We start from the raw sequence: 16,823 nt of genomic DNA on the forward strand, positions 1-16,823 counted from the left end.
TTGAGTGCAGGAAGCTCCTGCAGCCAATCGGAAGCTGCACCTTGGTTGTCAAACATTTTTTGAAGTCAAACGGACTTCCGGAACAGATTCTGTTTGACAACCAAGGTACGACTGTATTCAAAAGGGGGAGGAGAATGCAAAATACAGTGCACTGTTGCAACTCTGCTGAAGATTGAGTGAGACACCAGTAAAGATTGGTGTGTGTGTGTGTGTGTGTGTGTGTGTGTAGTGTATGTGTGTGTGTGGCAAGATCCCATTATGCATCTCAAAGGCAAAGCCCCTCCTTTTTAAAGAGTGACAGAGCTTGTCATAGTGGGTGTTTTGATTCAGATTGGCTCCCTACCCACCTCCACAAATGAACTTCTCCCATAGTCACAGGCATATGTGGAAAGTGAAGTACTGAGTACTGAGTGGTTCTCAAGCCATTCTAAGAGTCTCAATCCTCCTGAGTCCAGTTTCTCTTTGCTATGTTTAGAAGCCATTATACTCCAGACTCTGAGAATTGTCACTATTGATCCAACGTCTATCCAGTTGGCCTGGAACATCATCCCTAACATCCGAGGTTATCGGCTGGAATGGAGAAAAGCAACAGGTAACCCAGCCTGATTTCAACAATGAGTGGAAGGGAGGTTGTGGGGAAGGCTAAGACAGTGTGGGTAGACTGGGGAAGCTGTCTCTCACAAACTCCTTATGGGAAGGAGTGTGAAAGCTGATTCTTTTCCAGCCACTTCCAGATTTGCCTGAGACGTGATTTCTGAGGGTCCTCCATAGGCATGAGGCCCCTCTCTATAGAACAAGGCTTAAGAAGAAGAGTATAGGGTTGTTGCTGCAAAGCCTGGACAAAACAGGAAGATCTGATGAAGTTGGTGGGCTGGATGTGCAAACGATTGCTGTGACTAAGACGTGATGAATTTATTTCTGCTCCATGCCATTTTCACAAGTGTTCTCTTATAAATCTGTTCCGTTCCACCTTTGCATTAATCTCCAATTTATTTATTTTTAAAGCCACATGGAAATTCACATGTAAATATTTATTTATACACTTTTATGTATATTTTTTCTATCAAAATACACATTTCTAAACTCCTCCCCCCAATATGTGTGTTTTAAAAATGTATTTGACTACATTAAGGAAGGAAAACCTGTGTCAGGGAAATGCAAGTGCTTGTAGAGAACAAAGTTTCAATCCAGGCATTAGTCCAGGAGGTGAAGATCGGGTCAGCCAGACCAGAGCTCATAAATTCCCTAGCATCTTTAAATGTGATTTTGTGCTGATCTCCAGGTTTGGAGCCCCCCAGGACTGTGACACTGCCCACCAATGAAAACAGCTACACTCTGACAGGGTTGCAGCCAGGCACTGAATACCACATCACTCTCTTCACCTTGTATGACGGCAAGGAAGTGGCCACCCCAGTTACCATCTTGCAGACTGGTGAGTAAGTGATTAATGACTTGCAGCATGTTTAGCCCTTGCCACCTTGCTTTCACATCTGGAGAGAAGGAAGGGCCCTTGCAGTAGAGCTGCCAAGTTTATCTCTCTCAGCAGTAGGCTAATATTAGGATAAAGCTGCCTCTTCTGAACCTTGCTCTACATATTGATGAGATGTTTGTCTTTGGGTCAGTTTTGTTTAAAGTGCCAGGAAATGTTTATACCTTTATACAGAAGAAGCTTTTTTTTAATGATCAAAATAAGGAAAATGTCCTTGCAGAAGCTGGGTGGTTAAATGGTGGAATTCTGAATATCCAAGTTAATTTAAATTAAGTAGAACTAAGCCAAAATGCGCCTCCCACTTTAGATAATAATATGAGGCCGGGTGGGGCTTCAAAAGCAGGGGAAATGAATTCATTTGCTCTGTGTGTGGTGTTGTCATGTAAACAAAACAGAATGACCCTGTGCTGCCAAAATGTTATTTTGGTGACTGCATGACCCCTGACTGGCTAGACCACAAAGCATTGAAAATATGTCCCCACCTCTTTTTTAAAAAGAGGGTGAGATCCCCCTTTAAAAATATACCGATGCAGAGGAGTATTGAATGGGAATAAAACAATGCAAAGTACGATAAAATCCTGGGGAATCTTTGGGAAACCAAACCCTCATTTTTGTCACCAAAAACGATTGCTCACAGGAGGTTACTTTGCAATTAAGATTAGAAATCAAACACTGCAGAAAACCAATCTTAAACCAACAGTTCTCCCCTGTAATGTAATTTTTCAAAAATTTATGTAGACATTTCTGCCCCAGATGTGTTGCAATGCTTTTGCTTTCAACATACCTTTAGCGAATGGGATGTGAATGAATATAAACATTAAAGATGCCTTCCTCAGCCTGTTGCCCTCCATATGTTTTGGACTACATATCCCATCAGCCCCATCCAGCATGGCCAGTGGTCAGGGATGAATGGGAGTTGTAGTCTAACAACACCCAGAGGAGGGCACCACATTAAGGAATGATGGAGTAAAGCTTCTGAGCGTGTTTTATGGATGTTTCTTTCATTCGCCATATGGGACGCGGGTAGCACTGCGGGTTAAACCACAGAGCCTAGGACTTGCCGATCAGAAGGTTGGCGGTTCGAATCCCTGCGACGGGGTGAGCTCCCGTTGCTCAGTCCCTGTTCCTGCCTACCTAGCAGTTCAAAAGCACGTCAAAGTGCAAGTAGATAAATAGGTACTACTCTGGTGGGAAGGTAAACGGCGTTTCCATGCGCTGCTCTGGTTTGCCAGAAGCAGCTTAGTCATGCTGGCCACATGACCTGGAAGCTGTACACCGGCTTCCTCAGCCAATAAAGCGAGATGAACACCGCAACCCGAGTCAGCCACGACTGGACTTAATGGTCAGGGGTCCCTTTACCTTCATTCGCCATGGGTGTCAGGTGTAAGAGAGAGCAGGGAGCTTAAGGTCCTTGGAAGAGCCCAAGCCTTCCTCTACTAGGCTCCCAAATGCTGAATGGCTGTAGCTTGGAAAGCCAGGGATGATGCAAGTGGCAGGAGTCCTCTTTGCACTGGGCCACCAACCTGTTTCTTTGACTGCAATACATGTTTATTTCAAGCAGGGGCAGGAGACCCACAGGTGGGCAGGGAAGATCTCTGCAGGTCTGGGATGTTCACATGTGCTGCCTTTGTTTCCCCTTCTCTTGGGAACTGATCCCCATGGTTTCCTCCAGCCAATCAAGTACTAGAATTGTGGACTTGAACCTTCCACACCAGCAGTCACGGCTCATAAGCCAAGTTGGTTGCATAACGTTATGAAAAATCCCTATTTTTCTGCGGCAGAGCTCTAGGCCCCTGGTTGGCCTTCTACATACATCTGTTCCATGTTGATCAGATCTGTACATTATAGCCACTTCCGCCCTAAGGAGAAGGTGGGGTTGCGGGCTTCACGGCCCCTCCACGTGCCCAAGGGGTGGGAAACTAGCCCCCGCACGATTGGGGGATTCCCGGCTGCGTCACCCCCTGGCCAGCCAGTTGGGTTGCGCAGGGGTTGTGGCCTGCCCCTTAAAAGCAGGACGCAGCAGGGGATCTCCCTCTTTGTCCGCCCCCCAGCTGCTCCTGTTTTTCCCACCCACCCGCCCTCTAAGGTTTGCTTTCTCTGACCTTGCTATGGACCTTGGTTGGTCACTGTTGAGGGGCCTGGTAGGAATTTTTTCACTTGGCAAATTGGCACCAGCCACTTGGTTTTCGCCTACCTCTTACCAAATCGTCACAACTTTCTGGTTAGGCATTGGAATAGTTCTGTAGATGGAAAATGGGGAGGTAACGCCATCACCTGCCCCACATTTTGAAGGGTAGTCCGGTAAAGGATTCCGGGGTGGGCGTGGCCCTGTCCGAAGCCTAGGGCCTAAGGTACGCCCCCTATCGGTGACCCTGGGGGAGCTCCTAGTTGATGTGCATCAGCAGGACTCCCCCTACTGGTGATTAACCCTTCCTGGACTTCAAGCAGACGGGCTGGAGTCAGATATAGTCGGTTAGGTCCAATGCCTAAGCCAATACCGCTCATCACCTGTAACCAATAAAGTTGTGGCCTTTTCTAGCCCATTAACCTTATAACTGTGTCATGTGTCATTATTTCTTCCCGGGCGGGGGGGTCGGGAACTCGCCATGCAATAAGCTGTATGCTGCTTTTTTGTTTTTGCTGATGTTCAAAGTTCAATATGGGGGTCCTCTACCCCAACCCTTCTGCTGCAAGTAAATTATGGCTTTCCCTGTAATGAGGACCTGGTGCAACCACTCTGTCTGCTGTGGCTGGTCCTGCTGCTTGTCATGCTGGCACCTTGGCTCCCTTCACTGGCTTCCTTGCATTTGAGCTGTGATTTGTCTTGCAGGGGTGGCACAACCCGTGGGCAGCATCTCTGACTTGAGGGTCACTGAGACTTTGGGGAACAGAGTCAGACTGGCCTGGACGGGTGTCCCTGGGGCCACAGCATATAAAGTTGTGCTACGCAACACCCAGGGTGAGTATCTAGGAGAAGCGGAATTGTGGGGTGAGATTGCTTCACAGTGGTCCTGGTGCTATTGAAGATCCAGATTGCATCCTCAGTTAATAGGAGCAGGGATGCGGGGGGAAGCAGAAGAATTTGGTCCATTAGGGAAAATGGGGCAGTATCACATCAGCCTCAGCCAGAGCTCAGCCAGCACCCACCTACCTGCCTTCTTACTTGCATTCAGTCCAGGAGGACTGTCTGTGTCATCTTCCTCCTTCTTAATGTGAGTGTTGCCACTGTCAGAGTCAGAAGAGCAGAGAAGGGCAGTGAAACCCAAATTATATAGCTCGGCCTGTCATGGCCTGTCATGGCCCTGGCCCCACTCACTGTCAGCCTCTCTGCCTTCCACCCTACCAGTCCCAAATGGCAGCCATAGGAGAGGAGGCAGAGTTGTGCAGTGCAATGCAACAGCATTTGTTGACAGATGGATGCCCTGCCCAGAAATTCTTCCTCAGCCAACTCCCAATACTGTCTTAAATGTCTCTCAGTTTTACCTCACAACCAAGAGGGCTAGGAACTTTTCTGCCCTAGAAAACCAATGTGAGTGCCTCATTTGCAAGTGAAAATCGTGAATGTGTAGCACGTGGTTGCTTTGGTCTCTGCTGCAGATGGCACGGAGAAGACACGGCGTATCCCAGGCTCCCAGACCACCGAGGACCTGACTGATCTGAAAGAGGACGTTGTTTATGTGGTGCGCATATCAGCAGTTATTGGCAACCGTGAGGGTAGCGCTGTTCCTCTCAACATCCGAATCCGTAAGTGTCAACCGACTCATCCCAGATAGTCCTAGGCCCTTTTCAGAAATTAGCCTCCATGCATATGGAAGTAGGAGCAGGGCCACATATGCTAGCACCATCGCCACCAGCTCCACCCTGAGACCTTGGTGCAATGGGAGGGAGAGCCTGTGCCAATTAGGTAGAACTCAGGTGGGTCTTGAGAGTCTTGCCCTGCTTCCACAGCCAGAGGCAGTAATGCTTCTAAATATCAGTTGCTGGAAACCACAGATGGAGAGAGTGCTCTTGTGCTTGGGTCCTTCTGGAGAGTTTCCTGGTTGGCCACTGTAAGAAAAGGATGCTGGAGTAGATGTGTCATTGGCCTGATCCAGCAGGTCGTCTTGTGAGAAGATTTAACAGGTCACTTCCCATCTGCAGTATGGTGATAATAATTCCTCCCTGAGACAGGAAGCACTTCAAAAACTCGCAAGGCAAGAGGGGAGAACATTTTCCAGCCAGAGAGCCACATACTTTTATGGGTAGCTTTCTGAGGGCCACATATCAGTGGTGGATGGGGCCAGAGGGAAATGTGGGTGGAGCCATAGATATGACTCTTTGGTGCCATAGGCTGCATCACAGCCATGCAAATGCCAGGGGTTTCTTCATAGATGCACTCACTCCCATATCCCATTCAGACAAACCAAGGGCATCATCACATGTCAAGGACACATTCCAACTAGGCAATAGCACTTCAGGAAGGTGTGGAGTAGGGCTGGTGAGGGACATGGCCTGAGGAGGGGAGGGATGACCTGAGGAGGGGCGTAGTCTGGGGGCAATATAGACACCCTCTGGGCCTGAAGTTCTCCACCCCTGCTCCAAAGTGGCATGTAAGTGTTTGTGTGTGACCAGTTTTTCCTAGCCAACCCTCTCAATTCTGTCTTTGGACTTGCAGAACGCCCATCTGTGGGCAGCATCACCAACCTACAAGTGGCTGCCCTTGGACCCAGCCAATTGCGGGTGACGTGGAATCCAGTTGCCGGGGTTACCGGATATAAGGTGACGTGGCGGCAGAGAGATGGTGAGTTGTTCTGTGTGTGACAAAAATAATATATTCTGGCTTCAGAATTAGGCTTAATTGGAACTTGGGGGTCTGCTGTATTTAAGGACTAATGTGTAGTGTCAAAACTAGAGAGATGAAATATATCAGGGGTGGGATAGGGCAGGAAGGAAAACTAGTTTAGGACTGCTGCCCAGTTACAAAAGTGACAGCCCATTGGAACTCTGTAGACTCAATTAGCCTGATTAATTCGGGGAAAGTCTCCACATAGGTTAATTCTAAAATGCAATGCCATTTCGGACAGGGTAGTTTAATGAAGCTGTTTTGAACCATTTTTAATAATTGTGTTTTTATGTTGTAACCTGCCCTGGGACCTTAGGGTGAAAAGTGGAAAATAAATAAATAAATAAACAATCAACCAACAGGAGTCTAGTTTAATCAGCAGTCTAGAAATCTCTGAGTTTGTCTTTTATAACCAAGCAGGGAAACAGTTTTGTATTTCAAAGGTGAAATACAATAGCCAGGAATTCTTAGCTTGGGTTTAGCTTATATATAAAAAACCCCCACTCCAGTTGGAATTTGTATTCCTTTGGGCAGCAAAATCTCTCTCAACTGGTCTCTCCTTTTTTAAAACACACACACTCAGTGTTGCTGTTATGAAATACTTGTCTCAGAAGGATGTAGACTGGTTTTGTGGTATGCCTGGAAGCTGTTCTGTTGAAGGATACCTTGTTTGTACTAAGATATGCTGTTTCTGTTGGAAATTTCTGTCTGGACTCTTACTTGGCAATTGTGGCAGAAAAAGATTCCCAGAGCTGCTGTCTGGTAGCTTTCAGCTGAGGGATTTCTTGCCGTAATAGTCCACCCTGTTTTCAGCCCTGCTTTATGGAATACGCTTCCTCCAGCTTGATGTTGTCTTCTCCCCCAGGTCAAGAGTTCTCTCAAGTCCTTCCAGCTAATAGAAACTCCTACACTATTGAGGGCCTGAGGCCTGGGTCTTTCTATCTCATTGGGGTCTCAGCCTTGGTTGGCAACAGAGAAGGGAGTCCGGTTACCGCCACAGCTACAACAGGTGAGGTCAACTCTGGCTGTAGAACAGGGATGCCCACAGCAAGTCCATCTCAATGGCACTGCTCTCAATCATCCTTTTCCGTTCTTTTGTTTTGCAGCCCCTGATCAAGTGGGAATGGTCACCAGCTTACAGGTCCTGGAGTCTCGGAGCACGGATGTGCGAGTCACATGGGTTGGTGTGCCCGGAGTTACAGCCTACAGAATTGTGTGGGGCCGCAGTGATGGTACAGTAGCTGCTCAGTTTATCAGTAGTCTGCCTCCATTGGTGCTGTTTCTGATGCTAATGTTTCTCCCAGAAAGTGAGATAGCAGAACCTTTGCAAGTCCCAGAATCCAAAGCCCATTTGTTTTTCCCAAGTATGAAACAGGTTAAGACAGGGTTTAGAAACCTCTAGCCTTCCAGATGTTGCCAGACTGCAACTCTCATCTTTCTGACCATTGGCCATGCTGACTGGGGGCTGATGGAGTCCAACAATCTTTGGAGGGCTACAGATTGCCCATCCTGGTTGTAGGGCAAGGATAACCTTTTGTCTGTGAATAGTATCAAGATTTGCTCTTGTGAACTGGGATAGACTGAAATGATTTTGCCCATCCTTTTAAACTCTGCTCTGCTTCGAAGGTGGACCTGAAAACAGCAAGCTGGTCTCGGGAAGCACCAATTCCTTTGACATCCAGAACCTGGAAGGCGGAGTCAGCTACACTGTGAAGGTCACTGCACTGATTGGCAACCGCGAAGGAGACCCCGTGTCTCTCATTGTCACCACACGTAAGACTTCAATGGATTTGTGTGCCACATCTCTGTCTAGTCCTCATTTCAAGGAGCTCTGGACACTACTCTGGCCACTCTGTGAGTTAGGCTGGGGGTCTGGAGACGGTGATTTGCCCAAGGTTGCTGGTGAGCTTCATGGGCAAGTGAGTGAGGGGTGTGAGCATCAACTTACTCCTTTTAGGTGGGGTTTGGCACCCTGGATTAGGCAGCGGCTACATTTGTAGCTGTCATCCCAGAAGCTCCCTGGAAGCAGAGGCTGTGAAACAGGGTGTGGACAGGGGTTTTCCGGATCTTTGGAATGCCCATCTATGGGAGAGTGCTGGCTGTAGTACCTAAACAAAAGGTGAAAGGCCTTGTATTCATCCCACATTAAATACCCAAATGGACTCCTGGAGCACCCTACAGGATGAGTCCAGGTGCATTCTTCAGTTCCCCTCAGCAAGGTTCACTCCCTTTATCCCGGACAAATAGTTCCTACTACAGTGCCTTCTCCTATCCATAGCAGCAATTAACCTCCCTGGATCCTCTTCCTTTGCTAATCCTCCCAACCTTTCCTCTCAGCGACAGTCTCAGTTCAGCCAGTTGGGAATCTGCGTGTGACCGACTCCTCTGAAAAGCACATCCGGGTCGAATGGAGCCCAGCACCAGGAAGCACAGGCTATCGGCTTGTCTGGCAGCCGGCAGATGGCGAGTATTGTCTACACCAGAGATGGGGAACCTCAGGTCTGGGGGCCTCTCTCTCTGGCCTCCTTGCCCTTAGGACTCTCCTCAGCCACCCCTGCTTTGCACCCTCTTAAATGTTTCCTTCCTCCCCAGCTAGAACTCTGCCTGGGTGTGTGTGAATTTGCATTTGTTGCTCCACCTACTTTCGTTTCTGGACCCACCCACCTTTGGCATGTGGCCCTTGTAAGGTTGCCTATAAGGGAATGTGGCCCTTGGCCCAGAAAAGGTTCCCCAGCCCTGTTGTGCTACCTACACCTCTCTTCCGCCCAGCACTCAGGAAATTAACTCCCTCTCTCACCCGGGGCAGGCGGACCAGAGAGGAGCCAGCTGCTTCCGGCCAATGTCAACACCTATGACATCAGAGACCTGCAGCCAGGAGGGCGTTACGAAATCCGCATCACCAGCCTGGTGGGCAACCAGGAGAGCAGAGCTGTGGCTGTTGTTGCCAACACTGGTAAATCCTCCTTCCATCTTCTACTAAGTTGGCCAGCCTCTGCAGGCACAGAGATCAGCTAGAAGGCACATTCTGCCTATTTATGAATTTGGGAGATAGTCAAAACGTACCTCGCTCTCGCAGGTGGCCTTAGGTTGCCTCTTGTCTCCTGTGGGGCTCTGTCTCAGGCCTGGCTCTGCTTGGGGTAAGGTAGCCATCTCATGGCGGCATCTTCAAATTACATTTCATCGGAGCTAAAAGGCTTCGTTCACTGTGCTCTCCCGTCTTTCCTAAGTCTCACATATGTGACCTGATAAACGATGGTGGTTGGGAGTTGTGTGTCTTTCTTGTTATTTATTTACTTATTTGATTCCATTTATGGACCCTTTCCCATGAACTATGTCAAAGTGATTTCACAGTAAATTTCTTGGGTGTGTATACCCTGCCAGAGGAGTGGATTGGAGGGCTTATAACTTCAGACAATATTAAGGTGTTTGTATGTTGTCCCCAGAGATAATGTGATGTATAGGTTCTTCTGTTTCTGCCTTGTTAAATGTTTTAAACCCATCTTGCTGTTTTTTCCTTAACTTCTAAAGAAAGAGTTTTTTGTTTTGTTTTTACATCTACAGTGGTGTTTATATACTATATTTTTGTATTGCCTTTCCATGGAAAATGCTGAATGAATCACTGTAACAAACCAGTGGTGGCTAGTTGTGTATATGGCGCTGTTCTCACATCTGCTGTGCTGTGAAAACATCTTTGTGATGAGAACACTCTCACTTATACATGGTAGTTATAACTACTGCAAAGGACTTCTGCAAAGCTCGGGGATGTAAGTGCTTCCATGAGGAGTCAATGGCACTGGGGAGAATGTTTCACTAGTGTGGTAACTACTGTAATTGATCATGATTATGGAGGCTCAGTTGCTTCTCTTGGTGGAGGCAAAGATTGTCTGAAGGCCCCAAACAACTGCCTCACCTTTTTACCTCTGCTTGTTCAGCAGCAATGGGTCGTGTGACCAACTTTCGGGTGGCAGAGATTCAAAGGGATACTGCGATTTTGACCTGGACTCCTGTTCCTGGGGCCACTGGCTATCTCCTCACTTGGAAATCTCCACGAGGTAATGGCAGAGGTTGAGGACCAAACTACTGGGCCATTGAGGGGTGGGTGGGTACGAAAGAGGAAATATTGGCAGTGTGTCCTAGTGCCATCACCTCCTCCAGCTCTTGCACAGCTGAAGACTGGGTGAGGAAAGGCAGCTTGCAGCTAGCTAGCAAGAACAGATCTTGTTATATCTTGGCCTTCGTCCAGCGACCTCAGGGCAGCGTGCATAATTCTCCTCCCCCGTTTTAATCCCCCAACAACCTTGTGAGGTAGACTGAGGCTGAAAAACAGTGATTGGATCAAGGCCACCCAGGGAACTTCGTGGCTGAGTTGAGATTTAAACTGGAATCCATAATCCAATACTTTTTAAGTACTGCCCCACACTGGAAGATTATTCCTTCCTTGGCAGATGTAGCTGGTTCCCCCACCCTCCCCACCCCTCACTTTTCTCCTTTGTCCAGAGGTCATGCACAGGCCGAATCTCCCCATGGCTTATCTTCTGCCACTGGTTCCAAGACCCACTGCAGGCTTGAGATGTGTTACATGGGCACGGCGTCTGTACTGGGTCATCCCCTTGTGGATTTGCCCTTGTTAACTTCCTTCATGCTCTTGCTTTCTTCCAGACGAAGTGGAAGCACAGAGAACGTTGCCTGGGTCTGCCACATCGCACCAAGTGTCTGGCCTCCGCCTGGGCAGGAGCTACACCTTCACCATCCGCCCGCTGTTTGGGAGCGTCACAGGTCCTGAGACTTCTGTGACTGACCCCACAGGTGAGGTATCCTTGCACCTGGGAGGGAAATGCAGGACCTCTCCTATGTTGGAGGGCTTTCAAAGAGGATTGGACAAATTCAGGGAGGTTGCTGTCAGCAACAGCTATTAGCCATGATGGCTCTGCCTCTGCTTCAATGGTCAGAAGCAGTTTCTGGAAACCAAAGGAGGGAGACCACTCTTGTGCTCGAATCCTGCTTACGGGTTTCCCACAGGCATCTCCTGGTATGTCCCACGGAGGACCTTAGGGTCTTGAAACAAAAACATTTTGGAAGTCCCAGGCCACAGGGAGGTTAGGCTGGCCTCAACCAGAGCCAGGGCTTTTTCAGTTGTGGCCCCGATCTGGTGGAACGCTCTGTCACAAGAGACTAGGGCCCTGTGGGACTTGACATCTTTCCACAGGGACTGCAAGACCCTGTTCCACCAAGCCTTTGGCCAAGGCACAGTCTGACCCCCTCCTTTGGTAATCCTCACAGAACTCTAGCCCAATGGTTGCCATTAATTTGATTTTGAACTGATTTTGAAACAAATTGATTTTAGAATGTTGGTTTCTTTTATTGTTGTTAGCCGCTCTGAGCCCGGCTTCGGCTGGGGAGGGCGGGATATAAATAAAATTTTATTTATTTATTTATTTATTTATTATTATTATTATTATTATTATTATTATTATCTGGTTGGCCACTGTGAGAACAGGGATGCCGGACTCGATGGGCCATTGGCCTGATCCAGCAGAGATCTTCTCATGTTCTCATATTGTGCCCAAGGTCTCTCTCCTCACTCCCTGTTATGTGTTATGTTCCCAAGGAAAACAGGTGGAGCTAAGTTGGATCATTTTTGCTTGGGCTGTTTCTGCCAGGCCTTGACATGCCACCTGGACCCCTTCTGTGCTCTGAATCAAAAGCCATTTGGCTGTGCATAACCGTTGTGCACAAGGGCAGCTTCTCATGTGGGTGGGTGGAGAAAAGTCTCTTTGTTTTTATGTCCCTGACCTCTGCTTTGACACCAACCCTACTCATTTTGAAACGTTCCCCTCTACAGTCTGCCGAGACGCCCGCAGAGACGTTGTTTTTCTCGTGCATGCCACTCGAGACAACGCCTACAATGCAGAGGCCGTGCAGAGCATCCTCTCCAACACTGTATCTGCACTGGGCCAGTTGGGTCCTGGTGCCACCCAGGTAATGACTGGCATAAAGGGGCTGCAGCTCTTCCTTTTGGCTCAGTTTGCATGTGCTGTGGGTGTTGGGCCACTTAGTAAAACACCCATGCCAAGCCTCTGCTGCATGGCAAGCCATTCTGGTGCCAAGGCTCCCACTGCGGTCCTGGTGATTTTCACCTCTCTCAGTGCAAAACCTCATTTGCTATGGTTTGTGTCTGTAAGGCAAAAGTGGATGGAGCAGCATGGGAAGCCAGTGGCCAGCCACACAGTGTTTCAGGTGGCTGCCTTGCTGGCCTTCGTGCACCCTAAAGTTGGTCCTCAAGTACATTTCCTGTCTTGGCTGCGGAGTGTCTTGGCTGCAGTGCCCTCTTCCATACAACTCTCTTGCTCTATCTCAAGGGTGGGAAACCCCATTCAGCCTAAGCACTGCAACCCCTTATTAGTGGTAGTGGGCGGGACCAGAAACAAAAGAGGGTGGAGCAATAGATGTAAATTTTTAGCTTTGTGCAGTATGCCTGTTTCTACACAAACTCTCTCACACACACATACAGTACATCCCTTTGGCCATATCCAAGTCCAAGCACACACTCAAGCCTGGCAAAAATACCCAAGGAACATGTGAAGTAGGCTGAGGAGGGGGTGTGGCCTGGGGAGAGTCCCAAGGGCCAGGTGGAGAGGCCTGGAGGGCCACATCCAACCCTGGGCTCGAGATTCCCTACCTCTGCTCTGACTTTTTTTTTCTTTTTCTCCCCCAGGTGGGCATCGTGCTTTATAGCTACCGAGGCCTCCCTTTACTCCGGCTCAACCGCTCTAGTGACTTGCCAACAGTCCTGCAGTTTATCCGCTCGCTGCGCTATGATGAACCCAGTGGCAATGCCATTGGTAAGTGCAGGGCTGGGGGACTGAGTCGTGTGGTGCAAGTTTCATCGGTTCAGAGACTGGGGAGGGCATCACTGTAAGGACAAAACACACACACACACACAAAGGGGGCTTTACTCTAGTTGAAATCCAGAGCTGCGTGTCAGGAGTTGCTCTGTCCTCTGGGCCTGAACATCATCAGCTGCTCTTCTCTGGGATTTGATCTGGAGCAATGTGGGGCTGCTTCCAGTGTGGGACTGGTCTTTATCAAGGGAAAGATAGCCAGAACTGCCACTGGTTTTGACTGTAACTTTAAGAACTGTAACTTAAAGCACATGTGTTTGAGCTTGTTTCTTCCTCCTCCCTCACATTCCTTTTTTCCTTGTGTGCCATGTCTTTGTAAGCCCTAAGGGCAAGGGCAATCTTAAAACTGTTTTTTGCAAGCTACTTTGTGAGTCTTTTCAGCTAAAGGGCAGGGTATAAATGTTCTAAATAATAATGATGATAATAAATCTGTCCATGGAGTTGGCCAGTTACTTCTGTAAAGCCTGAACAAAGTAGTGGGCCAGATCCCAAATAAGAGGTGGCCACTTCCACTCCTGCAAATCTCTCTTGACAATGAACTCTCCCGCACATGCTTGCTTTCTGTGAGTAAGTGTATCTTGGGTCCTTTGCTTTCTTCACTGCAGGAGCTGCCATCAATTTTGCCAAGAGCGACATGCTGAGCCTCGCTGCAGGGCGCAGACCTGGTGTGCCTGGGACCCTGGTGATCCTGGCGGATGGTCCATCCAGCGATGATGCCATTGGGCCAGCCAGGGACCTCAAGGCCGCAGGTAAGGCACACAGGCCCTTAGAGTGTGGAGGGGGGCGGGAATATAAGAGCACCGGAGGACAGGAAACTTTCCTTGCATCTTTTGCCTGTCCTGAATCTTCCAGCATTCAGCTTCATTGGGTGGCCTGGGTTCTATGAGAGAGGGAGAATAAACTTATCTCTGTTCACTTCCCCCACATCTTGCCTAATTTTATATACCGCTTTTGTATGTGTCCCCACCACTGGCACCTATTTTTTGAACAAGATAGCTCCAGATATTGTAACCTTTCCTCATAGGGAAGTTGCTCCAGACCCTTGATTGTTTCGCTTGCCCTTGTCTTTGCAGCTAGAAAAAAAACTTTTCCAGAAAAAAACCTATCCCTGTAGGCCTGACTGAAGGTTCTCTTGGAAAGAATTAGTCAAGCTGCCAGTCTCCTCTTCGGAACTGTTAACGTGCCTTGCCCAGGGAATGGCCAAGCCACAGAACCCCTCGGTGGGCTTACTTTCTCATTCTGTACCTTGCAGGAATCCAGGTGCTGGCTGTTGGCATGAACGGGGCTGACCGTGAGCAGCTGCGCCGCCTGGTGACCAATGAGGACCGGCGCAATGTTTTCTTTGTGAGGAGGGATTTGAGCACTCTGCCAGAGGCGGAAGAGGGGCTTGTCAATGCCCTCTGCAGGGCAGCCGACACTGAAGGGGTAAGACTTTCCTCACAAAATGCAGGGGAGGGATTACCTGCAGTTTGCTAAGCCACTGAATGGAGGGAGGTGAATGGAAGAGTGTTTGCTCTGCCTGTTCAGGTAGCACCGTTGCAACACAAGACGTCTTGAAGCATAGAAGGACAGCCGCGCCTCCTGTTTGTACGTGGCCTGGATTCCTCACACACAAGGGTCTTGTCTTAAGTCATGGGTAGACAAACTAAGGCCTGGGGGCCGGATCCAGCCCAATTGCCTTCTAAATCCGGCCTGTGGATGGTCCAGGAATCAACATGTTTTTACATGAATAGAGTGTGTCCTTTTATTTAAAATGCATCTCTGGGTTATTTGTGGGGCATAGGAATTCGTTCATTTCTCCCCCCCCCCCAAAAAAAATACTCCGGCCCCCCACAAGGTCTGAGGGACAGTGGACCGGCACCCTGCTGAATAAGTTTGCTGACCCCTGTCTTAAGTGGAAATGCCTTGTGGCGTGCATATAACCACATATTAATGTTTAAATGTTTTTTAATTACCTCCAATTTTTTAGCAGTTCTCACTTTATCTGTAAGCCACCTTTAATGGAAGTATAAATAACATCATCATCGCCACCATCATTATCAATAATAAAAATAACCACTTGGTAAAGACCATCCCCTGGAGCACTCTGCCAAGTGGTGGAGGAAATTCACCTCTGGTTTTACATGGTAAAATGTTTGCATCTTGGCAGGACATCACAGGCCACTGGTTGTACCAATTGGTTACAAGCACACTGTGGTAAATTTTATCCAACGTCCAGCACAAAATGTTTTCATGCACCCACAGCAGCATTATAACTATTCTAACACTGGTCTTTTTATCCTTTGTGTTTCCCCACTTCCTCCCTCCCTCAGCCTAGACCAGAGCCCTGTACGGTGCAGTGTCCTAAGGTAAGTCACAGGAAGCTCCTGTTCAGCAGGACTAAGCCAGGACAAGGAGCCAATGCTCTTTCCTGTAACAGGCCAGATAAGAGTAGGAAATGGATACCAGGGGTGTGGCTTTTTTGAGGGGAGGGCTGTACTTCCATGGTAGAGCACATGCTCTGCGTGCAGAAGGTCCCTGGGTCTTCAGGTAGAGCTGGGAAAGTGACCCTGATCACAAACCCTGGAGAGCTGCAACCAATTAGTGTACTCAGCATGGAGCTAGGTTGACCCACTGGCCTGACTCCCTGTGTTCCTAAGTGGGCATTGGCAGATAGAGACCTGGTCAGAAATTGAATTGGCGGTGAAGCTGTAGACAAGTATTTCCAACCTGTATTTCAGACACCAGAAAAGGGTTCTGAGCCTGGGGGGAGATTCACACCCACACTCCCACATGGATAGAATATCTGAGGGGGAACTGTGGGACTAGTTCTGCACATGCCAGAAATGGGTGCTGTGTCCACAACCACCCATGTGCTTGGGCAGGGTGGGGAAGGGCTCTAGGGCATGCTCTGCTGTATGAGGAGAGCTTCTCTGGGCCAGGCCAGGCTAGGCCTAATCAGAGCTTCTCCTTGCATGGAATGAACTCTAGATGTGCATATCAGTATTTCTCCCACCAGTCAAATATGTGGATGGAATGGCGGGGGACACAGGGCAGAGTGTCCTTCCATGGCTTGAGGGCGTGGGAGTATCAGCTGGAGTAAATGAGAGATGTGGTGAGAGCCACCAGAAGGCTTTCTTATCTTGGACAGGGGCTGTACCAGGCGCTCTGACTCTAGGGGGCCAAAGGCACCTCAGCCCCCTTAATATTTGTTTCAAGGGGACAAGCCCCCCTCAATCTTTAGGTGGTCCTGTGCACCACAGGCCCAGGGGTCAGCTCCTCCAGAGCTCTCAGTCTCCTGTGACGTGTGCACAGTGTCACACATGCGCGTGGTGTTGCCCCCCCCCCAAAATTGGGGTCATTCCTGTGCCTCTGGGTTCTACAGTTTATAGGCCAAGGCTGGGGGGGAACCTGCGGCCTTCCAGATATTATTGTACTCCAGCTCCATCAGCCACAGCCAGGGTGGCCCGTGGTCAGCTTTTGACACTTGAAGGGCACATTTTTAGGGCCCACCTTATTTATATGTTTATATTTATTTATATTTATATGTTTGCAAGTTATTTTAAATTGTTTTTCTATTGTGTTCTAATGCTGTGATAATAATAATAATAATAATAATAATAATAATAAT

The 16,823-nt window shown here is 48.6% G+C and overlaps 1 protein-coding gene across 6 annotated transcripts in view; it reads left to right on the top strand.

Moving 5' to 3' along the window:
* COL7A1 (collagen type VII alpha 1 chain) overlaps positions 1–16,823 on the top strand; it is a 122,247-nt gene that overhangs the window by 25,202 nt on the left and 80,222 nt on the right. For 5 of the 6 annotated variants that reach the window (XM_080996632.1, XM_080996636.1, XM_080996634.1 and 2 more), the window contains 17 exons: positions 476–592; positions 1,283–1,432; positions 4,320–4,448; positions 5,087–5,233; positions 6,144–6,269; positions 7,177–7,320; positions 7,418–7,543; positions 7,938–8,084; positions 8,649–8,774; positions 9,118–9,264; positions 10,244–10,363; positions 10,971–11,117; positions 12,154–12,290; positions 13,027–13,153; positions 13,819–13,962; positions 14,466–14,638; positions 15,526–15,561. In XM_080996632.1, coding sequence (XP_080852758.1) covers positions 476–592; positions 1,283–1,432; positions 4,320–4,448; positions 5,087–5,233; positions 6,144–6,269; positions 7,177–7,320; positions 7,418–7,543; positions 7,938–8,084; positions 8,649–8,774; positions 9,118–9,264; positions 10,244–10,363; positions 10,971–11,117; positions 12,154–12,290; positions 13,027–13,153; positions 13,819–13,962; positions 14,466–14,638; positions 15,526–15,561 — 2,243 coding nt within the window. The remainder of the gene's footprint in view (positions 1–475; positions 593–1,282; positions 1,433–4,319; positions 4,449–5,086; positions 5,234–6,143; positions 6,270–7,176; positions 7,321–7,417; positions 7,544–7,937; positions 8,085–8,648; positions 8,775–9,117; positions 9,265–10,243; positions 10,364–10,970; positions 11,118–12,153; positions 12,291–13,026; positions 13,154–13,818; positions 13,963–14,465; positions 14,639–15,525; positions 15,562–16,823) is intronic. The other variant, XM_080996635.1, reaches the window with a different exon arrangement.

Source organism: Podarcis pityusensis (assembly GCF_964106645.2).
Source record: "Podarcis pityusensis genome assembly, chromosome: 2".
Lineage (NCBI taxonomy): Eukaryota > Metazoa > Chordata > Lepidosauria > Squamata > Lacertidae > Podarcis > Podarcis pityusensis.